The 23,839-nt window shown below is 47.1% G+C and overlaps 2 protein-coding genes across 2 annotated transcripts in view; both read right to left on the reverse strand.

Annotated features, from left to right (window-relative positions):
- Nucleotides 1-5,910, reverse strand: part of RELT (RELT TNF receptor) — a 71,789-nt gene extending 65,879 nt beyond the window's left edge. The window contains exon 1 of the mRNA XM_032219691.1: nucleotides 5,854-5,910. Within this exon, the coding sequence (XP_032075582.1) occupies nucleotides 5,854-5,910 (57 nt within the window). The remainder of the gene's footprint in view (nucleotides 1-5,853) is intronic.
- A 1,007-nt stretch (nucleotides 5,911-6,917) lies between these two features.
- Nucleotides 6,918-23,839, reverse strand: part of ARHGEF17 (Rho guanine nucleotide exchange factor 17) — a 35,036-nt gene continuing 18,114 nt past the window's right edge. The window contains exons 3-9 of the mRNA XM_032219692.1: nucleotides 19,973-20,207; nucleotides 18,905-18,991; nucleotides 17,321-17,388; nucleotides 14,483-14,631; nucleotides 11,792-11,966; nucleotides 9,687-9,944; nucleotides 6,918-8,299 (exon numbers count right to left, since the gene is read on the reverse strand). Of these exons, the coding sequence (XP_032075583.1) occupies nucleotides 8,124-8,299; nucleotides 9,687-9,944; nucleotides 11,792-11,966; nucleotides 14,483-14,631; nucleotides 17,321-17,388; nucleotides 18,905-18,991; nucleotides 19,973-20,207 (1,148 nt within the window). The 3' untranslated portion in view covers nucleotides 6,918-8,123. The remainder of the gene's footprint in view (nucleotides 8,300-9,686; nucleotides 9,945-11,791; nucleotides 11,967-14,482; nucleotides 14,632-17,320; nucleotides 17,389-18,904; nucleotides 18,992-19,972; nucleotides 20,208-23,839) is intronic.

Genomic DNA, 23,839 nt, shown 5'->3' on the forward strand with positions numbered 1-23,839 from the left:
AAGGAAGATCCTAAGCTCCCTTAATGACCGTTTGGCTTCATTAAGTGCAAAGGTTGGGCTCAACGGCCGTCGTAAGCCGAGGACTATCTTGTATATAAAGGATTTTAGCAGCCATTATAGTGTCACCCCAAACGCAGAATGGAAGGATTTACAAATCCAGGAGAGCTAAGAAATCAATTTAAAGATCAGATTTTTTCCTTGCAACGTTGCCTTCCCTCCCTTGGCACTCGACCGGCAAAACAGATGGGCGTTATTGCACTAATAATGCCAGTCTACGGGCGAAGCGCCAAGCGGGTTGTGTTTTGTGTTTTTTTGGCAACAAACAGGCCTGTCTGTCTAGGCATCCCTCAAAATGCCCATCAGGGGCATATTGCTCTGGTAAGCTTCTCATCAAAGGAGCGAAAACAATCCGTCTTGGTGTAAAACCCATATTTTGAGTAGCTTTGCCGGAATTACTGGTCACAATAGGAGGTGTTTATGCTTCCTGGTGGACAGAGTTTTTGCCTGAGTAAGCAAAAAAAACCCTGGCTTTTTGGAGACTAGAGTGTTTAAATGTAGATCATCTAGTCCAACACCCCCCCAAGCAGGAGACCCTACACCATTTGTCTTCTTGAAAGCCTCCAGGGATGAAGCTCCCACAACTTCCGAAGGCAACTTCTGTTCCATGGGTTGATGGTTCTCTCAAGTCAGAAAATTCCTCCTTATTTCCAGGTTGAATCTCTCCTTGGTCAGTTTCCATCCATTGTTCCTTGTCTGGCCTTCGGGGGGCTTTGGAAAATAGCTTGACCCCTTCCTCCTCTCTGGGGCAGCCCCTCAAATACTGGAAGATTGCTATCATGTCTCTCCTGGTCCTTCTTTTCATTAAACTAGCCAGGCCCAGTTCCTGCAACCCTTCTTCATATTACAGATTACAGAAGAACAGTTGGAAGGAACCTTGTAGATCATCTAGTCCAACCCCTCACCCAAGCAGGAGACCCTTCACCATTTCTCTTCTTGAAAGCCTCCAGGGATGAAGCTCCCACAACTTCTGTTCCCTGGGTTGATTGTTCTCACTGTCAGGAAATTCCTCCTTATTTCCAGGTTGAATCTCTCCTTGGTCAGTTTCCATCCATTGTTCCTTGTCTGGCCTTCGGGGGCTTTGGAAAATAGCCTGGCCCACTCCTCTAAGGGGCAGCCCCTCCCTCAAATATGTGAAGACTGCTCTCCTGTCTCCCCTGGTCCTTCTCTTCCCTAGACCAGCCATGCCCAGTTCCTGCAACCGTCCATCGTATGTTTGAGCCTCCAGTCCCCTCATCATCCTGGTTGCTCTTCCCTGCACTCTTTCTAGAGTCTCCATATCTTTTTTTTATAGTGTTGTGACCAAAACTGGATGCAGTACTCTAGGTGTGGTCTTACTAAGGCTTTATAAAGTGGTATTAGTACCTCCCTTGATCTTGATTGTGTCCCTCTGTTGATGCAACTTAGGATGGCTTTTTTGGCTGCCACTGCACATGGCTGGCTCCTATTTAACTGGAGCTGAAATTCATGTGACAATTGATCCATTCCCCCCCCCCCCCGTTGAAGTCAAAAGAACAGGACTACAGAGCCAGATTCTGACAACAGTGACTTTTAATGACGGACAACCCACAGTGATGAACAGGAAAATAAAATCCAAACAAATCCATCCTCATCCCCATCACAATATCACACACCTTGCTTAAACCGGCAACGTTTTGGGCAAGGAATTCTCGCTCCAACACTCTCGCACTTCCACACGCAACGCTGAACCGTTATTATAACTTAAAAACTGTGACCGAGAACCTTCGCTTGTGCTCCTGAAAGATATATAAAAATATGCCATTAAATTCGCCTGGATCATTCTCCCCCCCCCAAAAAAAACAACAATAACAACAACAAAAAGACTCGGGGAATATTTACAGAGGAAGTGAGATATATATAGCAAATATTTACAAGATGTCAGAAGCCGAAAAGGGTCGATCGAACCCACCAAGGGGGTCAAACATGATGCTGTGGGAGAAAAGCAAGACGCATTTGCCAAACACGGTTGGGCATTTGCGCCAACCTAGATACCATTTGGTGATCAGAATTAGGGCAACCCTTTTAACCATTTGGAGGTTGAAGGGATTTCATTCCTGCCAATTTAATCCTGGATGACTAAACCATTCCTGTGTTGGTTGATACTGGGATTTTATTTCTTGGGTGTTGCACATCGGTCTGGAAATCGTCACAACCAGCAGCAGTGTGCAAGGGACGAGTTGTGGAGAGACTCTTCTGAGCATGTGCAGAAAGTTAGTTTTATTTTTCTCGCGAAAGCTGAGAAAATGTCCTCTGGGGAAAATCTGAAGGAGAGAGGTTTCCCACGGTCGGTGATGGAGTTATGGTTGGAAGATGGACCTCCAAAGTTTGTCTTTAAGTTACAAGATGTAGGAGACTGTTTGCTGCCGGGTGTGGGGAGCGGTGTAACGTTGGAGGAGAGTTGGTGGCAAAGGTTGAGGAAGGGTAGAGAGATACCCATGCAGGAGAACGCAAGAGCAAAAATTAATAAAATCACTTTAGAAGCTGAAAAAAATGGCTGTTTCCTACAACAATGGCTTTTGTCTTTCTCAAATGTTGGCCACTGGAAGACGGTGGACTTCAACTCCCAGAATTCCGCAACTTGCTGACTGGGGAATTCTGGGAGTTGAAGTCCATCCGTCTTCCAGTGGTCAAGCTTGAGAATCACTAGCAAGTTCATTAATGAAAATCATAGTAATTCCAATTTTTGCCCCAAAACGGAATTCCTGATGTTCTTATTTTCTTGAGCCCCGGTAAAGCTTTCTACAGGTAGTCCTCAACTTACGACCACAATTGAGCCCAACATTTAGGCTGCAGTTAAGCGAGACGGTCGTTAAGTGAGCTTTTCCCCGTGTTAACAATCTTTCTTGCTGCAGTTAAGTGAATCCTGCTGACTTTGCTGGAAAGTTGCAAAAGGGGATCATGTGACTCTGGGACACGGCAACCGTCATAAATGTGAAGCATTTGCCAAGTGGCTGAATTATGGCCAAGTGACCCGGGGGAAGTTCTTCTAACTTTGAAACAGTCACTAAATGAATTGTTGTAAGTTGAGGACTATTTGTATTAAGGAGTTGAAATAGATGACCTCTAAGAACCCTTTCACCTTATAAATTCGGTGATTCCAGTCCTGTGTGGAAGGTCAATTGAAGTCTAATGGAATCACAGAATTAGAATTTAGCAGAGAGATCAATTCTACACTGTGGCACTGGCAGGGGAATTCTGGGAGTTGAAGTCCACATTTTTTTCAAGTGGAGAAATAATGAATTTCCAGGGGAATTTTGGGAGTTGAAGTCCACCTTTTTTTCAAGTGGAGAAATAATGAATTTCTAGGGGAATTCTGGGAGTTGATATCCACCCATCTTCCAGTGCCAAAGTGGAGAAACAATGAATTTCCAGGGGAATTCTGGGAGCTGAAGTTGACATTTTTTCCAAGTGGAGAAACAATGAATTTCCAGGGGGATTCTGGGAGCTGAAGTTGACATTTTTTCCAAGTGGAGAAACAATGAATTTCCAGGGGAATTCTGGGAGTTGAAGTCCACATTTTTTTTCAAGTGGAGAAATAATGAATTTCTAGGGGAATTCTGGGAGTTGATATCCACCCATCTTCCAGTGCCAAAGTGGAGAAATTATGAACTTCCAGGGGAATTCTGGGAGTTGAAGTTGACATTTTTTCCAAGTGGAGAAACAATGAATTTCCAGGGGAATTCTGGGAGTTGAAGTCCACATTTTTTTCAAGTGGAGAAATAATGAATTTCCAGGGGAATTCTGGGAGTTGAAGTCCACCGATCTTCTAACACCAAAGTGGAGAAACAATGAATTTCCAGGGGAATTCTGGGAGTTGAAGTTGACATTTTTTCCAAGTGGAGAAACAATGAATTTCCAGGGGAATTCTGGGAGTTGAAGTCCACATTTTTTTCAAGTGGAGAAATAATGAATTTCCAGGGGAATTCTGGGAGTTGAAGTCCACCCATCTTCTAACACCAAAGTAGAGAAACAATGAATTTCCAGGGGAATTCTGGGAGTTGAAGTCCACCCATCTTCAAGATGCCAACGTGGAAAAATGACTAAATTCCAGTGAAAACCTCTTAAGTTGAAAGCCACACGTCAAATAGCCTAGGAGGAGAACTTATGAACTTCTAGAGAGTTAGAAAGTCCTTTTTTTTTTTTTCAGCCAAGAATTCAACCATTCGGTCTTTTTAAAGGATTCTCTACCCTTGTCAAACTTGTAGATGAAAACAAGAATCCAAGGCCAGGAAAAACAAAATCCCTAAATTGGTTCAAATGCTACCCAAATACAGGTGATACAAGGTCTCCTCTTGCATGCTATAATTTCTCCGTTTCCACCCTGGGAGACAATTATAATTTGGAGACAATTTTGGATGGCCTCCAAGGACGCCTTGGGGGAAGAGAGGGCAGGTGAGATAGCCTTCTTAAAAAAAAACCTGAAAATAATGGGGAAGTCAAGATAGTCTGAATAGGTCCACTCTCTTAATCATTACCTTCAGCAGGATGGCGTGATTTGGGGTTACTCCAGGTAGTCCTCGACTTACGACCACAAACGAGCCCCCACATTTCTCTTGCTAAAAGAATTTTGACCCATTTCACAACCTTTCTTGCCACAGTTAAATGAATCACGTTAAGTTAGGTTGTTAAGTGAATCAGGCTTCCCCATTGAGTTGGCTTGTCAGAAGGTAGCAAAAGGGGAATCACGCAGCCCCGGGCAGCGTTGCGACCGTCATAAATATGAATCGGTGGCCATGCGCATGAATTTTGATCGTGCAACCACGGGGGTTGCCGCAACGTTTGTGCGAAAAATCGTGAATCCCTTTCTTTGGCGCCGTTGTTACTTGGAATGGTCACTATAAATGAACTGTTGTAAGTTGATGTCCAAAATCTTGTGAGTGAGGGGGAAAAAATGGTGTAAAGTACATCGGGGCATTAAAACAGTTGGTGGTGGTGTCGAAGGTGGTTGACAGCTTGACTGTCGGGCCCCCTTCGCTGGACCTGTTCAACTTGGGGGAGCGATGGCTGAAACCTTATGAGGTCGGATGGTTTGGGTTAAGATTCTGGCCCTAAGAGAAATGGAGATGGATGAAGAAGCCCACACATATCTCGGAAGGTTTTTGAGGGCGCCTCCGGCAGATGTTCAGAAGAACGGAGGGCAGATGTTTGAGGCTTGGAACGACCTTCTGTGAGAGCTTTGACATGAGATTGGGGTGTCGGAAAAGTTCTAGAAGCTCTTTGATGTGATTAACAAAACAAAATCTCCATGTTGTCCCCCAGCACTTGGAGGAGACTTCATGCTAATGGCCATCTTTGTGATTCCTCTTCCGAAAAGCCAATTTAGAGCTAGGGGATTCTGGGAGTTGATAAGAGACAAAAATTCGCCCCGGAAGAATCCCTACAAATTCTCATTAATGCTCCAGTAATCTTATATTACTAGAGCATTAAGGGACGCGGTGGCTCAGGGGCTAAGAGTCTGAGCTTGTCAATCAGAAAGGTCGGCAGTTCGATGGTTCGAATCCCCAGCGCCACGTAACGGAGGGAGCTCCTGTGATTTGTCCCAGCTTCTGCCAACCTAGCAGTTTGAAAGCACGTAAAAAATGCAAGTAGAAAAATAGGGATCACGTTTGGTGGGAAGGGAGCAGCGTTCCGTGAGCCTTCGGCATTGAGTCATGCCGGCCACATGACCACGGAGACGTCTTCGGACAGCGCTGGCTCTTCGGCTTTGAAAGGGAGGTGAGCAGCGCTCCCTAGAGTCGGGAAGGACTAGCACAGATGTGCAAAGGGAACCTTTACCTTCAATCTTATATTTGTGTTTCTTTCCAATTTCTTCTGGCCACCACCTCCATACATAGTGGTGATGCAAAAGACCCTCGTTTTTGTGATTTTGGTTTAATTTGCTGCTTCGTTCGCAGTCTTGCTTCTCTCCCAATTTTCTGGGGCCGCAGCCGAGGATAACAAACACAACAGTTATTTGGGGAGGGGTGTGTGTTACGTTTCTTTCTTTTGGGGAGGGGGGGGGCCTCCTGGACGTCCCTTAAAAAAAATAAGCCACCTGCAAATTAAGTGATGCTAAGCTTCTCACGCCTCTCCGTCCCCCCTTCTGCAGTGAAAAATTGGCATTAAAAAACACACACACACACACACAAAATATAAATACTGTACAAAGTAAAAGGTTGGGGTAGGGTGGGGCTGTCAACCTCTCCTCCTCGCCCACCCACCCCCCTATTTCTACGGGATGCCAAAGCGAGGAAGCCCCAAAGGGAAATGCAATGGTAAGGATTTGCAAGATGGTCTGCTCTGGATTGCAACTCGGTTCTTCTCAATCCGGGCAATTTTAAAGACGGTGGACTTCAACTCCCAGAATTCCCCTGTGTGTGTGTGTGTTTTACTTGAATCCAGAGGTTGTGGGTGCTACAACAACTGGAGGTTTGGGGCAACCATTTGTGCCTGAAATGCACAAGCAGTCCTCCGCCTACCACCACAACGGAACCCCCAAATTTCTGTTGCTAAGTGAGGTTTGCTCCATTTTACGACCTTTTTTGTGGGGGGGGGTCTCAGTTGTTAAAAGTAAATCATTGCGGTTGGTAAGTGAATTGGGTTTCTCTGTCAGAAGGTCGCAAAATGGGATCGTGTGACCCCCCCCCCGGGACACAGTCATAAAATGAACCAATTGCCAAGCGCCTGAATTTTGATCAGGTGATGACGCAGTGTGAAAAACGACCCGCCGGTCACTTTTTTCCCCAGTGATGACGTAACTTGGAGCGGTCACTAAATGGGACTGTGGTAAGCCGAGGACTATCTGTATCAGTTTTGAGCAGGGGAGGTGGGTTGGACTAGAAGACCTCCAAGGACCCTTCCAACTCTTGTGATTCTGATTCCCACTCCCAGAATTCCCCAGGTGGCCAGGGAATTCTGGGAGTTGAAGTCCGCCCGTTTTAAAAATTTGCCCAGGATGAGAAAAACTATTCGAAACCCTTGTTAATGGTCTTCCCTTCCCCACAATTTTTTTTCTCCCAACCAGCCCTTTATAAACAACCACACACACACAAACACGCACACATACAGCTACTCTGGAATGACTCCATTACAACAGGCCGTAACCTCCTGTATCCACCAAGGCAACTTCTACTTGTTGCTGTAGAGCGAGGACATTTCCCGTTATCGTGATTCGGACCAACTCCAGACGAGACGAGGAAACATCCGTTAAGAATCCTCAGCTCCCGACAGAGTTTCTATCCTGTGCCCCCCCGCCCCTTTGCTCCCCTTTGCTCCGATCAACAATAAATAAAGATTATTTATACATACACTTGGAGGGAAAAATAGACACACGCGCACCCATGCGCAAGCGAAAGGGCCCCCCTCGAGTTATTGGTATACCCTGGCGGCGAGGAAAAGGAATTCCCGGGGAGCGTTAAAACAACGAAACGGAGTGATCGGAAGGCTAGCGAAGTATCGGGAGGCGTTAGGGTGGATTCGCGGGGTTTGAACCTCCTTTTTGAAGAACCATGTGGGCGAATCGAGCTCTGGATGGAGAATAGATTTCTGGATTTTGTCTAGATCTCCTGAGATCGCCTTCTTCGGCGCAAGATCCAATCCCTTGGCGGGTCGAGCCGGGGACAGTCTCGTCAAATCGTTTCCGTCAAGCGGACTATCCCGCTCTTAAACGGGGTCCATCTTTGCCTCTCTGGGCCTTCCCACGGGGGCCTCTGCGTAGCGGCGTGGCCCCTCGGGCCCACCTCCAGCCTCTCGTATGCACGCGCACATCCCCCCATTACTCTTAAGAGACAGCGGTAAGTGCAAGGCGTGCAATATGGGTGTACGTTCTAAGGGGGGCGTTCGGCGGGGATCGGCAACAATTCTCCTCAAGGCACGGCTCCCTCCGGGAGGCAATCGCATGACGTACGGGACAGTCAAGTACGGGAGAATGATGCACAGCTAAAGGAGTACCCGTTCAGGTGTGAACGGCGAGGACGGGAGTTCAGATCTCTCTCTCTCTCTTTCTCGCTCTCTGCCCTGGCCCACCCTGACCGGTGTGGGCAGAGCGGGAGGCATTCTGACCCACATCAGACTCGCCAGAGAAGGAGGTGGTTTGTGCTGTCGTCCCGGCCCACGGTCTCGCTGCTGTTGGTGAGTCTGAAGTCCTCGTAGCCATCGCCACCGCTGACCACGAGGATTTTGGATTTCGACGACCGGAGTCGCGTGGAATCCCGTTTGTCCGACTCGCTGGGTTTTTCTGTACCTGTACGGGCAGGTGGGCGAGAGAGGGAGCCGGTCAAGACACAATTCTGCACACAGAATCTATCAAAAATCTATCACGCCAAATGCCCTGTGTGGCTAAGTCCTCGACATGCAACCATTTGTTTAGTGACCATTCAAAGTTACAACGGCACTGCAAAACAGTGACTTACGACTAGTTTTCACACTTGCGACACGATGCAAGCATCCCTATGCTCACATGATCAACATTTTGGCCTCTTGGCAACTGAGTCATATTTATGACGATTGCAAGGTCCCGGAGTCACATGATCCCCTTTTGCGACCTTTGGACAAGCCCGATTCACTTAACGGCCTTGTTACTAATTTAACAATTGCGGTAATTCACTTAACAACCTAAAGCAAGAAAGGCTGTAAAATGGGGCCAAACTCACTTAACAAATGTATCACTTAGCAATGGCGATTTTGCATTCAATTGTGGCCGTAAGTCAAGGACTAACTGTATTGCCATCGGCCGTGATTATTGGTTGTAAATTAAAGGCCGTAAATTTTTATTTCTTTTAGTTATTGATTTAGTTGGTCACTCATGTACAAGAGAACAGGAATGAGAATAAACATGAATAAGAGCACAGGAAATATGGACAAATCAATGGGAACAGTGGGACAGGGATGGTTGCACGCTGGTGTGCTTATTGTCTTTTCATCACCACCATAATTTCGGCCTCTAAACGAGGCAGTTGCAAAATGACCACTAACAGAGAGGAAAATTGCCAGAAAGGAGAAGGAATTTACTAGGACAAGGCTGCCCTACAGAGGAAGGCAGAGATAGTCCTTGACTTCTGACTACAATTGAGCCCAAAATTTTGGTTGCTAAGCAAGAGCGTTGTTAAGTGAGCTTCACCGCATTTTACCCCATCCATGACATCGATACTACCACAAAAGGGCGAACGACAAAAGCGCGCCTGACTAAACCGTGGTGACAAAACCGCAAGTTCTAAAGCGCACCGACAAATGAGCGCTGGAGCGCGCCGACAACAGTGCGCCGACAGAAGCGCGCTGTAACCCTAACCCTAACCCTAACCTTAACTTAAATTGCGCTTCTGTCGGCGCGCTGTTGGCGCGTTGATGACATCGCGGTTTTAGCGACGCGGTTTAGTCGGCGCGGTTTTGCCGTTCGCCCTTTTGTCGGGTCACGCATGACATCTCCTGGTGAGTGACATCAAGTTGGCCACTCCCACCCCAGTCACATGACCGCCAAGCCACTCCCACAAAACAGGCCACACCTACAGAATAGGTCCTAAAAAACATTTGAAACCCACCACTGGACTACCTGTACTGATTCCGTTCTAAGATCCAATCTCACTCGGTCCCCTGATCTGCCGTCATCATCTGGGAAATTCTGACCATCTCACCTGGTTCTCCCGGCAGGGGGAAAAGGACGTTAAACCCTTCGGGCAGCTCGACGGACGTCAGGAATCGGACGTGCCCGGTGTGGCCTTGGGAGAGTCCCACCGGGAGAGGCGGGGTCTTCAGAACAGCCGGGTTGCCTGCGATGGGCAGGGTCAGCACGACCCCTGCGCTGGTGCCGATCCAGAGGAGATCTTTGCAGGCCAAGAGGGACGTGATCCGCAAACAAGCCGCCTTGTGTTGTCGGATGATGGCGTCCGATCCTACAGCCGGGGGTGAAGGAGGAGAGTGCAAAAGTTGGTTTGAAACTCAACATTCAGAAAACTGAGATCATGGCATCCGGCTCTCTCAATTCTGGGCACATAGATGGGGAAGAAATGGAGGTAGTGACCGATTTGATTTTCCTGCGTCTCCAAGATCACCGCAGATGGGGACGGCAGCCAAGAAATCAAAAGACGCTTGCTCCTGGGGAGGAAAGCGATGGGAAATCTAGACAGCCGACTAAAAAGCAGAGACATCCGCCTGCCAACAAAAGTGTGTATAATCAAGGCTTATGGTTATTCCCAGTTGCCATGGATGGCTGTGGAAGTTGGACCATAAGGAAGGCTGAGGGCCAAAGAATGGAGGCCTTTGAACTCTGGTGCTGGAGAAGAAGACTCCTGCATTGAGTCCCTTGGACGGCAAGGCCATCCAACCGGTCAGTCCTAGAGGAGATCAACCCTGGCTGCTCTTTAGAGGTGAATGTGAAAATCTTTGGGTGCATTTTTCAGCAGGCAAAATCGGACCCAGGGATGATGTCTGGCCTTGATATCTCTTTCCCTCTGGAAATCAAGATGGTGGCCATAACCACATGACTGGAATCCAGCGCCTTTTTAAAATGTGTAGAATCTCCCAGCCGATATAATAATATTACGTAAGGTATCAAACTCAAGTGCTCTTAATATAGTTCAGAGTGTCCCAAACTTGGGACTTTGATATGTGGACTTCAACTCCCAGAGTTCCCCAGTCGGTATGGATGGACTTTAACTCCCAGAATTCCCCAGCCAACATGTGTGGACTTCAACTTGCAGAATTCTCCAGCTAGCATAATAATATTATGCATGTATAATGTAATTATCTTACATAAAGTGTTTTTAATATAGTTCAGAGGTTCCCAAACTTTGAACTTTGATATGTGGACTTCAACTCCCAAAATACCTTAGCCAACACACAGGTGGACTTCAGCTCCCAGAATTCCCGTCACTATAAGTGGACTTCAACTCCCAGAATTCCCCTGTCACTATGGGTGGACTTCAACTCCCAGAATTCCCCTGTCACTATGGGTGGACTTCAACTCCCAGAATTCCCCTGTCAGTATGAGTGGACTTCAACTCCCAGAATTCCCCTGTCACTATGAGTTGACTTCAACTCCCAGAATTCCCCTGTCAGTATGGGTGGACTTCAACTCCCAGAATTCCCCTGTCAGTATGGGTTGACTTCCACTCCCAGAATTCCCCTGTCACTATGGGTGGACTTCAACTCCCAGAATTCCCCTGTCAGTATGGGTGGACTTCAACTCCCAGAATTCCCCTGTCACTATGGGTGGACTTCAACTCCCAGAATTCCCCTGTCAGTATGGGTGGACTTCAACTCCCAGAATTCCCCTGTCAGTATGGATGGACTTCAACTCCCAGAATTCCCCTGTCAGTATGGATGGACTTCAACTCCCAGAATTCCCCTGTCAGTATGGATGGACTTTAACTCCCAGAATTCCCCTGTCAGTATGGATGGACTTTAACTCCCAGAATTCCCCTGTCAGTATGGATGGACTTCAACTCCCAGAATTCCCCTGTCAGTATGGATGGACTTCAACTCCCAGAATTCCCCTGTCAATATGGGTTGACTTCAACTCCCAGAGTTCCCCAGCAAACAGAGATGGACTTCAACTCCCAGAATTCTTCAGTCAAGACACATCTTCAAGTAGCCAAAGTTGAGGGTCCCACTGTCTTAGAGGGCAGCGTGTCCAGCCACCGTCTCATAAAGACATACATACATGCTTCCACACGCAGAAAGACGCATCCCGCAATCTCATGCACGCAGCTGCATTGCCATCTGATTTCCGGCATCTTACCTGCCAGCATCTTGTGGACCGGAGGGGTGACGTCCACTTCTGCCAACTGGTCATAGCTGGCAGGATGATAGAGCCTGACCTGGGCGCTGCCCTGGAGGCTCACCCAAATCCCGACGCTGGACGTCACTAAGCAGGTCACGCTGCGGTTGCTGTCTTGCCCGACCAGGAATGTGTGCTGCGGAGGAGAGCAGAAAGTTCTCATGAAGATACTCGGGTCACTTACTCCTCAGTGTACGGCCATTTGCTTAAGGGCTGGCTGAAATTATGATGGCCGCTGGAGTGAGCGAGTTCAGCTAGTCCTCCTCTTACAACCGTTGGTTTAGATTCCGTTCAAAGTTACAACGGCACTGGGAAAAGGTACGTAGGACCGTTTTTCACGCTTGTATGACCACTGCAGCATTTCTATGGTCGCATGATCAAAATCCAGCTATTTGGCACATAACTGTCACATTTATGACAGTTGCAGAAACCTGGGGGCATGTGATCCCCTTTTTTGCGACCCTCGGAGAAGCAAAATCAGTTGGAAAGCCAGATTCCCTTAACAGCCATGTTATGGATAGAGTAGAGTAGAGTAGAGTAGAGTAGAACAGGAAAAATAGAATAGAAAAGAATAGGGAATAGAGAATAGGAAATATAGAATAGAATAGAATAGGAAATATAGAATAGAAAAGAATAGAATAGAGTAGAGTAGAATAGGAAATATAGAATAGAACAGAAAAGAATAGGAAATATAGAATAGAAAAGAGTAGAATAGAGTAGAGTAGAATAGGAAATATAGATAGAATATAATAGGAAATATACAATAGAGTAGAGTAGAACAGAACAGAACAGAACAGGAAAAATAAAATAGAAAAGAAAAGGGAAATAGAATAGGAAAAATAGAATAGAATAGGAAATATAGAATAGAAAAGAATAGAATAGAATAGGAAATATAGAATAGAATAGAATAGAATAGAATAGGAAATATAGAATAGAAAAGAGTAGAATAGAGTAGAGTAGAATAGGAAATATAGATAGAATATAATAGGAAATATACAATAGAGTAGAGTAGAACAGAACAGAACAGGAAAAATAAAATAGAAAAGAAAAGGGAAATAGAATAGGAAAAATAGAATAGAATAGGAAATATAGAATAGAAAAGAATAGAATAGAATAGGAAATATAGAATAGAATAGAATAGAATAGGAAATATAGAATAGAAAAGAGTAGAATAGAGTAGAGTAGAATAGGAAATTTAGATAGAATATAATAGGAAATATAGGAATAGAATAGAATAGAATAGAATAGGAAATATAAAATAGAGTAGAGCAGAGTAGGAAAAATAGAATAGAGTAGAATAGAATAGGAAATATAGAATAGAAAAGAGTAGAATAGAGTAGAATAGGAAATTTAGATAGAATATAATAGGAAATATAGGAATAGAATAGAATAGAATAGAATAGGAAATATAAAGTAGAGTAGGAAAAATAGAATAGAGTAGAATAGAATAGGAAATATAGAATAGAAAAGAGTAGAGTAGAGTAGGAAAAATAGAATAGAGTAGAGTAGGGTAGAATAAGAAATATAGAACAGAATAATAATTTTGTCACTTTGAATGTACACAAATCGGCATATATTAAAATGAAATTTCAATATATACAGCTCTCAAAGGTCACCACCTTCAATATACACTACATAAAGATGAAAGAATGAATACATACATACATACATACATACATAAAAATATATAAAAACACTTACGTACAAAATTATACCCACATACATTACATAACACAGAGAAACAACACAGTCTAATTCGAATGTATACATGTTTATGGCGAAAAAAAACGAATCTTGCGAGTTTACCAGACGGACGACACAGGGAACGAAGCTGTAACAAAAATCTGGTTGTCCTGCTATAAACACTTTGAAACCCCCTCCCAGAAGAGAGCAACAGAAACGGATCGTAAAGTGTGTGTGTGTGGTCTCTAATAATGCTTCGAGCTCTAACCACATAGCGCTTATAAGCAGTATCCCGAATGACGGGAAGCGAGCTTCCTGTAATCTTCTCCACTGTCCTCACCACTCTCTGTAGGGACTTTCTCCTTGAGGCTTGGCTGCCACCAAACCAAACAGGGATGCAGTTTGTTAAAATGCTCTCGTTCGCGCCTCTGTAAAAAGTAGCCAGGACAGAAGGAGAAAGATGTGCCCTTAATGACCGCAGGGGTTTTCTGTGGCAAAGAAGATCATAAAATGGGTCAAAACCTCAATTAACAACTTCCTTTGCTTAGCAACTGAAATTTTGGGCTCAATTGTGAGTGTAGGTCAAGGACTACCTGTAGAGGTTTCTCTCTGCGGACTTCTGCTTGTTGGGTTTCACACCTGCAGACTGAGAGGTACCCACCTTAATTTCATTTCCCCTCCCAACAACTTTCACCAAGAGACCAACCACGCGGGATCTTGCCTCAAACGTGCAACAGAAAGATGCATCTCTCTCAAAAACCTCATGATCTCCAGTTGTGTGTGTTACTTTAGAGGCCCAAAGTCAGTTATGGGCTTGAGGTCTCCATCCCCACCATCACCGGTCTCCTGGTTCCCCAAGATCCCTTGAGAAACCCAGAGGAATCTGGTGGCAGGTGTCCACCTGGTGTTGGAACCCCTGGAGATGTTGCCTTCAGAAGCTGGTAAGAGCTAGACCTGGCCCCTTCTCACCTCCTGAAGCAGCGTAGAAGTCTTGAGGATAACGATTCGGTTCTGGCACCCGCACCAGAGCTTCCCGCCCACGGCCACCATCTTGGTTACGGGGCTGCCCGGAGAGCCCAACAAGAGAGACTTGGAATTCTGAGAGTCCCAAAAACGTCCTGGAAGAGAGAAAGAGAGAGAGACATGCTCCTGAATGGAAGACGACTCGCTGTATGGAGGATGTGGTCGTAGGAGAAGAAGTGGCAGAACCGGGAGGCAGGGAGTCAAAAGGGGGATCAGCCTGGAACAGGGATGGTGAACCTTTTAGGCATGCATGTGCGTCCATGAGTGTATGCCGCAGTGCCGGAAACTCGAAGACCAGTTGGACGGTGTGTGCATGCCTGTTTTTTGGGCGTTTGGGGGGCTGTTCTTTGGGGCGTTTCTTCAGCCCGAGAAAGGTCCCGAAAACGACTGAAAGACGACCTGAAAAATGGCCCGTTTTTTTGGCCATTTTCAGCCCGAGAAAGGCCCCGAAAATGGCCGGAAAGCAGCCTGAAAAATGGCCCCAGTTTTTTTGCCATTTTCACCCCGATAAATGTCCCGAAAACAACCAAAAAACTACCTGAAAAACAGCCCGTTTGTTTGGCCATTTTCAGCTTGAGAAAGGCCAAGAAAACGGCTGAAAAACAGCTGAGAAATGGCCCATTTTGGGGGCATTTTCAGTCCCAGAAAGGTCCCAAAATGGCCGACAAATGACCTGAAAAATGGCCTGTTTGTGTGGCCATTTTCAGCCCAAGAAAGGCCAAGAAAATGGCTGAAAAATGACCTGGAAAACGGCCCGATTTGGGGGCATTTTCAGCCCGAGAAAGGCCCCGAAAATGGCCGGAAAACAGCTGAGAAATGGCCCATTTTCAGCCAAAGGTCCCCAAAATGACCGACAAACGATCTGAAAAATGCCCCATTTGTTTGGCCATTTTCAGCCTGAGAAAGGCCCCAAAAATGGCTGGAACACAGGCTGAAAAATAGCCCCAGTTCCTTGGCCATTTTTAGCCCGGGAAAGGCGCCGAAAAACAGCTGAAATATGACCTGAAAAATGGCCCGTTTTTTGGGGCCATTTTCAGCCCAAGAAAGAGCCTGAAAATGTCTAAAAAACAGCTGAGAAACAGCCCATTTTTTTGGCCATTTTCAGCCCCAGAAAGGCCCTGAAAACGGCTGATAAACGGCCTGGTTTATTGGCTGTTTTTTAGGCCATTTTTTGAGTTGTTTTCCGGAGCTCCGGTGCCCACAAAGACCAGCATGCACCGGATCACGGGACCCCACAACGGTCATAAATGCGAGATAGTTGCCAAGCACCTGAATTTTGATCATGTGACCCCTGGGACGCTGCAGTGGATCATAACTGTCCAATGCCATTGTAACTTCGAATGGTCCCTAAACCAATGGTTGTAAGCTGAGGACTACTTGTCAAGGTCACTAAACGGGGCATTACCCGTATCAAAAAACCCAGCACGAGGGTCTAAGTTGGGGGGAGTAATTTTGCCATCGTGTTATTCCCTTTGCTCCAAACAGGATTCACAGGTGCTCCAAATTTTGCAAGGCCCCCTCTTCTCCCAATCGGAGGGTCCTCAGGTCTGTGGGATCGCAAGCCCCCACTTTCTCAATCCATCTGGAATAGGAAAGCAGAAGTGGCCAGTGCTTTGCTGGGCGGGGATGATGGGAGGTGGGAGCCAAAAAAAGCTAATGCAACTTAGGATTCAACTAAGTGCATTTTCAACGCAACTTCAGCCAAGTGTGGGAGAAGGAGGAGAAAATGCTCCTTAGAAGCCTTTTTTGAGCCAAAACACAATGGAAGGTGCGCGGCACGACAAAACCGCGCTCGACTAAAGCGCCCCCGATTAAACCGCGTCGCTGACGTCATCAACAGGGCGACAACAGCCAGCGCGGAGAAAGAAGGGCGCTTTAAATAGCGCTTTGAAAGCAAGCCGATTCAAGTTAAGGTAAGGGTTAGGTTTAGGGTTAGGTTAAGGGTTAGGTTTAGGGTTAGGTTAAGGGTTAGGGTTAGGTTTAGGGTTAGGTTAAGGGTTAGGTTTAGGGTTAGGTTAAGGGTTAGGTTTAGGGTTAGGGTTAGGTTAAGGGTTAGGTTTAGGGTTAGATTTAGGGTTAGGTTTAGGGTTAGGTTAAGGGTTAGGGTTAGGTTTAGGGTTAGGTTTAGGGTTAGGTTTAGGGTTAGGTTAAGGGTTAGGATTAGGTTTAGGGTTAGGTTAAGGGTTAGGTTTAGGGTTAGATTTAGGGTTAGGTTTAGGGTTAGGTTAAGGGTTAGGGTTAGGTTTAGGGTTAGGTTAAGGGTTAGGATTAGGTTTAGGGTTAGGTTAAGGGTTAGGTTTAGGGTTAGATTTAGGGTTAGGTTAAGGGTTAGGGTTAGGTTAAGGGTTAGGTTTAGGGTTAGATTTAGGGTTAGGTTTAGGGTTAGGTTAAGGGTTAGGATTAGGTTTAGGGTTAGGTTAAGGGTTAGGTTTAGGGTTAGGTTAAGGGTTAGGTTTAGGGTTAGGGTTAGGTTAAGGGTTAGGGTTAGATTTAGGGTTAGGTTAAGGGTTAGGATTAGGTTTAGGGTTAGGTTAAGGGTTAGGTTAAGGGTTAGGTTTAGGGTTAGGTTTAGGATTAGGTTTAGGGGGGTTAGGTTTAGGTTTAGGGGTTAATTTTAGGTTTAGCGTTTACAGCGTGCTTCTGTCTCCGCGCTGTTGTCGCCCTGTGATGATGTCAGCTACGCGGTTTCGTCGAGCGCGCTTTAGTCGAACGCGGTTTTGTGGTGGAACCTGGAAGGTGATGGGTGCTTATGTGGGAGATATTTATGATATTCAGATATTTTACCTGCTTCCCTTTGATAGGCAACTAGTTCTCCATTGGCCAGAGATACGAACGCCTGGTTGTCAAGATACCTGTAGAATGACAATAATGATTTATCAAATTGATATGCTGCCCAATTTCCAGTGGACGCTTTACTCTTTTTCCATGCGCTCCTTTATTTATCTAATATAAATCACAGTAATATTGAGGGGTGGGGGAAAAAATCGCACACTTTACGTCGGATAAATCTGGGCCCCTTGGAAACCCATTCTCACATGATATGGTTGTGGGCCAGAAAGAGCAGTAAAATAGATAATTCATCTCGGTTTAATGCTAAACCTATTTGGGTGTGTTATCCCAAATACATCGTTAAATGCTTTTTATTCACTGATCCATTCCCACAATTGAAATTGCGAAGTCTTGGGGGGAAAAAAATCATAGACTCCCAGGGTTGGAAGGCACCTTGGAGGTCCCAGAAGCATAGACTCCTAGGGTGGGAAGGGTCCTTGGAGGTCCCAGTATCATAGACTTCTAGGGTGGGAAAGGATCTTAGGAATCGCAAAGCGTAGCCTCCTAGGGTTGGGACCTTGGAGATCACAGAAGCATAGAGTCCTAGGGCTGGAAGGAACCTTGGAGGTCAAAATCATAGACTCGTAGGGTGGGAAAGGACCTTAGGAATCAGAGAATGATAAGAGTCCTACGGTTGGAAGGGACCTTGGAGGTCCCAGGAGCATAGACTCCTAGGGTGGGAAGGGACCTTGGAGGTCCCAGAAGCATAGACTCCTAGGATGGGAAGGGACCTTGGAGGTCCCAGTATCATAGACTTCTAGGGCTGGACAGAATATTGGAGAAGCATAGACTTCTAGGATGGGAAAGGATCTTAGGAATCGCAAAGCGTAGCCTCCTAGGGTTGGGACCTTGGAGATCACAGAAGCATAGAGTCCTAGGGCTGGAAGGAACCTTGGAGGTCAAAATCATAGACTCCTAGGGTGGGAAAGGACCTTAGGAATCAGAGAATGATAAAAGTCCTACAGTTGGAAGGGACCTTGGAGGTCCCAGTAGCATAGACTCCTAGGGTGGGAAGGGACCTTGGAAATCACAGTATCATAGATTCCCAGGGCTGGAAGGAACCTTGGAAGTCAAAATCATAGACTCTTAGGGCGGGAAAGGACCTTAGGAATCAGAGAATGACAGAGTCCTATGGTTGGAAGGGACATTGGAGGTCTTCTAGTCCAACCAGGTTAGGAATCCCCAAACCATACCAGCCAAATAGATTGTCCAATCTTGGGCTTGAGATCCTCCTGGAATGGAGGTCCCCGAACGTCAACAGGCAGGCTGTTCATGGTTTATGGGAAGGAGAACCATCCAAGTCATGTAGTAGCGTATCCTTTCCTTCCTTTCCCACCCCAATTCCACTCCTGATGGCTTCTCCATGTTCAGAACATCTAAACTCTCCATCCTTCACTGAATCTCTTGGTCTTTACGCTTTTCTATTCCTTCCTTTACCATGCGTGGCAAAATCAGGTGTTGTTTTCCTTAAACCGCGCAGAATATATAAACCCCTTTGGCGTAGTGGCGTACGGGTGCTAAATGTGCTCTGACACTTACAAAATGCAGGTAACGGAGGCCGAATGTTGCATCTTCAGGCTGTTTTTCCGGTTGCGAATGTTGTCCGAAGACTGGTAGACGTGGATGCTGCAATCCAAACAGAAGAGACAGGAGGTCTGGATGTGGAGGCAACACAAACACATCGGACCCACAACTTTGTTCGATGTAACAAAGTTGGCTGATGAAAAACTGCCCTAAGATTTTCTTTGGTCCTTGGTGCTCTCTGAGCTTCCTTGTGTCTGAGTTGGGCCTTTGCATGACCCAACTAGGGAACATCATCAGTGCTATGGAAGGAGTGGAATGTGGAGGAGGAGGAGGAGGAGAACTGTGGGGGCCTGTACACTCTTTATGTGTGGATGTTTTCTTGTAGACATTTCATCACCCAACTAGGTAACACCATCAGTGCTAGAAGGGAGTGGAGTGTGGAGGAGGAGGAAGAGGAGGAGGAGGAGGAGGAGGAAGAGGAGGAGGAGAACTTTGGGGGCCTTTACATTCTTTAAGCATGGATGTTTTCTTGTAGACATTTCATCACCCAACTAGGTAACACCATCAGTGCTACAAGGGAGTGGAATGAGGAGGAGGAGGAGGAAGAGAAGGAGGAGGAGGAGGAGGAGGAGGAGAACTTTGGGGGCCTTTAAATTCTTTAAGCGTGGATGTTTTCTTGTAGACATTTCATCACCCAACTAGGTAACACCATCAGTGCTACAAGGGAGTGGAGTGTGGAGGAGGAGGAGGAGGAAGAGGGGGAGGAGGAGGAGGAGGAGGAGGAGAACTTTGGGGGCCTTTACATTCTTTAAGCATGGATGTTTTCTTGTAGACATTTCATCACCCAACTAGGTAACATCATCAGTACAAGAAGGGAGGGAGGGGAGGACTGTGATGTCTTTGGTACTCTCTGAGCTTGGCTGCCTTCTTGACCCAACTAGAGAGTATCATCACTGCTAGAAAAGAAGTGGCATTATTTTTTGGGGGGAGGAGGAGGACTTTGGAGTCTCTTCCCGAGAAATCTCGTCCCGCCATCGCTCTTAGCAGCGGGCCTGGCGGGATATCCGGGCAGCGTCTCCTTACCACCCATCCTCCGTGCCCAGCCACATGGAGCTTTGATAAGCCTCCGGATCCACGCTCAGCAGGTCTTCCAGGCTGGCCCTGGTGAAGGAGCCTTGACTGGATCGTCTCATTGCTCGGCCGTCCATGGGGCTTTCGGTGATCTGGTGGCCAATCGGAAGGAAGCTGCTGGGATCCTGCTCTTCTTCCGAGCTGGTGGTCTCCGCTGTCACGTCTTTAGAGCTGGGGATCTCCTCATCTGGGGAAGGAAATGGGACAGTAAACTATGGAATGTTTGGAATGTTTATTATAATTTATAGGCCGCCCTTTTCCCTGAGGGGACTCAGGGCGGCTTACAAAACACGGGGAAGGGGGTACAAAGACAAAAAAACATAAGACAATACATAATATTAAAAATAGAGCACAACATTCATTCATCATTCGGGAGGGGACGAACTAAGATTTTTTATCCCCAGGCCTGACGGGATAGCCAGATCTTAAGGGCCGTGCAGAAGGCCTGGACGGTGGTGAGGGTGCGGATCTCCACGGGGAGATCGTTCCATAGTGTCGGAGCCGCAACAGAGAAGGCTCTCCTCCGCGTAGTCGCCAGTCGGCACTGACTGGCGGATGGAATTCGGAGGAGGCCTACCCTGGGACGCAGGGAGGTAATTGGCAGAAGGCGGTCTCTCAAATAGCCAGATCCACTACCATGGAGCGCTTTGTGAGTGGTAAGTAGGACCTTGAAGTGCACCCGGAGATCAACAGGTAGCCAGCGCAGCTCACGGAGGATCGGTGTTATGTGGGCGAACCGTGGTGCGCCCACGATCACTCGCGCGGCCGCATTCTGGACTAGCTGAAGTCGCCGGATGCTCTTCAAGGGCAGCCCCATGTAGAGCACGTTGCAGTATTCCAGCCTGGAGATCACAAGGGCTCGAGTGACTGTTGTGAGTGCCTCCCGGTTCAGGTAGGGTCGCAACTGGCGCATCAGGCGAACCTGAGCAAATGCCCCCCTGGTCACAGCTGACAAATGATGGTCAAAACTCAGCTGTGGGTCCAGGAGGACTCCCAAGTTGCGGACCCTGTCTGAGGGGTATAAATTTTGTCCCCCCAGCCTGATTGATGGAACATTAGCCAAATTATTGGGAGGAAAACACAACAGCCACTCGGTCTTTTCCGGGTTGAGCACCAGTTTGTTAGCTCTCATCCAGTCTTTGACAGCCTCAAGGCCCCGGTTCATCACTTCCACCGCTTCATTGAGTTGGCACGGGGCGGACAGATACAACTGTGTATCGTCCGCATACTGATGGTATTTTATCCCGTGCCTCCGAATGATCTCGCCCAGCGGTTTCATGTATATGTTAAATAGTAGGGGGGATAAGACCGAGCCCTGCAGCACCCCACAAGTAAGGGGCCTCGGGGACGATCTCTGCCCCCCCACCAACACCGACTGCGACCTGTCCGAGAGGTAGGAGGAGAACCACTGCAAACAGTGCCGCCCACCCCCACCTCCCGCAGTCGTCGCAGAAGGATACCATGGTCGATGGTATCGAAAGCCGCTGAGAGGTCAAGGAGAACCAGGATGGACGCATAGCCTATGGGGAGTCAACATTTTTTTTTTGCTACTAAGCAGTTGTTAAGAGTGGTGCGTAGAGGCCTAGAGGTGGTGCTCTCGCCTCCCAATCAGGAGGCGGTGAGTTCGATCCTCGGTACAGTCAGATATTTCTCTCTCTCGGCACATTGAGAATATATCTGCTGAAAACAAAACTCCTCATTGGCAACAGGAGTGGCATCTGGCCAGTAAATATTCAGCTCCATTCAGTTGCCTAGACTCCACCCGCAAGGGATTATGGGGCCGTTAAAAGAGGATGATGATGATGAAGCGACACAGTTTTAAGTGAAATTTCCCCCCTATTTCATGAACGTTCTTGCCACCGTTAAGCGAATCACTGCAGTTGTTGTTTATGTTTATGTTTAATTTATTTGTATGCCGCCCTTTTCCCTGAAGGGACTCAGGGCGGCTCACAACTCAAAAAGGGAGGGGAAATACAAACAGAGTTACAAAAACATAGAAACCATACACCGTTAAAAGAACACAACAGTCATACCATTTGAGTGGGGTTGCAAGTCTTTAGCCCCAGGCCTGTCGGAACAGCCAGCTTTTAAGGGCTATGCGGAAGGCCTGGAGGGTGGTGAGGGTGCGAATCTCCATGGGGAGTTCGTTCCAGAGGGTCGGAGCAGCCACCGAGAAGGCTCTCCTCCGGGTAGTCGCCAGTCGACATTGGCCGGCTGATGGAATTCGGAGGAGGCCTAGTCTGTGGGATCTAATTGGCCTAGTGGAGGTAATTGGCAGTAGGCGGTCTCTCAAGTACCCAGATCCACTACCATGAAGGGCTTTGTAGGTGACAACTAGCACCTTGAAGCGCACCCGGAGATCAACAGGCAGCCAGTGCAGCTCGCGGAGGATAGGTGGTACGTGGGTGAACCGAGGCGCACCCACGATCGCTCGCGCGGCTGCATTCTGGACAAGCTGAAGTCGCCGAATACTCTTCAAGGGCTGCCCCATGTAGAGCACGTTGCAGTAATCCAGTCTAGAGGTCACAAGTTAGTCACGCGGATGTTAAGTGAATCTGGCTTCTCCCATTGACTTTGCTTGTCAGAAGGTCACAGTGATCCCCGGGACACTGCGACCGTCATAGATAGGAGTCAGTTGGCAAGTGTCCAAATTTTGATCACATGACCACGGGCGTAAAGCAGCCGTAAGTCACTTTTTTGAGCGCTATTGTGCTTTGGAACAGTCCCTAAATAAATGTTGTAAGTCGGGGACTATCTGTGAACGTCAAGACATGGGGTAGATTCTATGACTGGTTAGAGCAGGAGTGTTGAAGTCCACAAGTCCACAAGTCTTAAAGTTCCCAAGTTTGGAGACCCCCAGGGTTAGAGAAAGAAATCTAGAAAAGAAAGCAAGAGAGGGGAAAAATAGAAATGAAAGAATCAACATATAAGCATATGTTCAAGAATCAGACATAGATGAAAAAATAGGTAGGATATGATAGTGAAGAAAAGGGAATGGGGAATGGTAAGTATAAAATTATATCTCGACTGGCGAGAATATCATCCCGAAAATATACCAGTTGAGAGATGACAAGAGATAACCACAGCAACAGAAAAGGAAAGGAGGAGAGGAGAAGAGAGGGAAGGAAGAGAGAGGAAAAGAGAGGAAGGAGGGGAAGGGATAGAAAGAGAAGGGGAGAGGGTAGGAGGAGGAAGAGAGGAGTAGGGTAGAGGCAAGGGAAGAAGGGAAGAGGAAGGAGAAGAGGAAGGAAGGGAGAAAGGAAGAAAAGAAAGGGAAAAATAGGGTGCCAATTGTCCTGTGAATAAACCAGAACGCAGGCGTGGCTGTTTGCCATTATTTAATTAATGCGATAACAAATCCTTTGGCTGAGGGCCCAGGCAAACTCACGTTCCAAGATAAGAGGTTGGCATCAACCCAGAAAGTTCCAATGAAGCCACGCAGATAATAATTCCACGTGACACGGCTAGAATACAGACAGATTTACTCAATACTAGTTCGAACAGTTGTTTCCTGCAAATGTCCTCTCCCAACGCCTCACTTATAAACTCTCTTGGGAGGGGCCAATCCACAACCACCTGTGCTTCATCATCTTCGGTGAGTCTGCCTACGGAGTTGCTGCTTCCGTTTCTCAGCCCTTCTCACTCTGGCATCAGGGGCAAACTGCCTTTGACACCCCCCCCCCCACTGCTCCATGCCTCCTGGTGGCCAACCAGCCTCTAGGGTCCCTGCTCGGAGTCTGAACCCTTCCCAGGGTCCTCCACATCGTCCAGGGCAGACTCATAGGGGTCCTCGCTATCCAAGTCCATCAGCAAGCAGCT

The sequence above is a fragment of the Thamnophis elegans genome, chromosome 6, assembly GCF_009769535.1.
Source record: "Thamnophis elegans isolate rThaEle1 chromosome 6, rThaEle1.pri, whole genome shotgun sequence".
Taxonomy (NCBI): domain Eukaryota; kingdom Metazoa; phylum Chordata; class Lepidosauria; order Squamata; family Colubridae; genus Thamnophis; species Thamnophis elegans.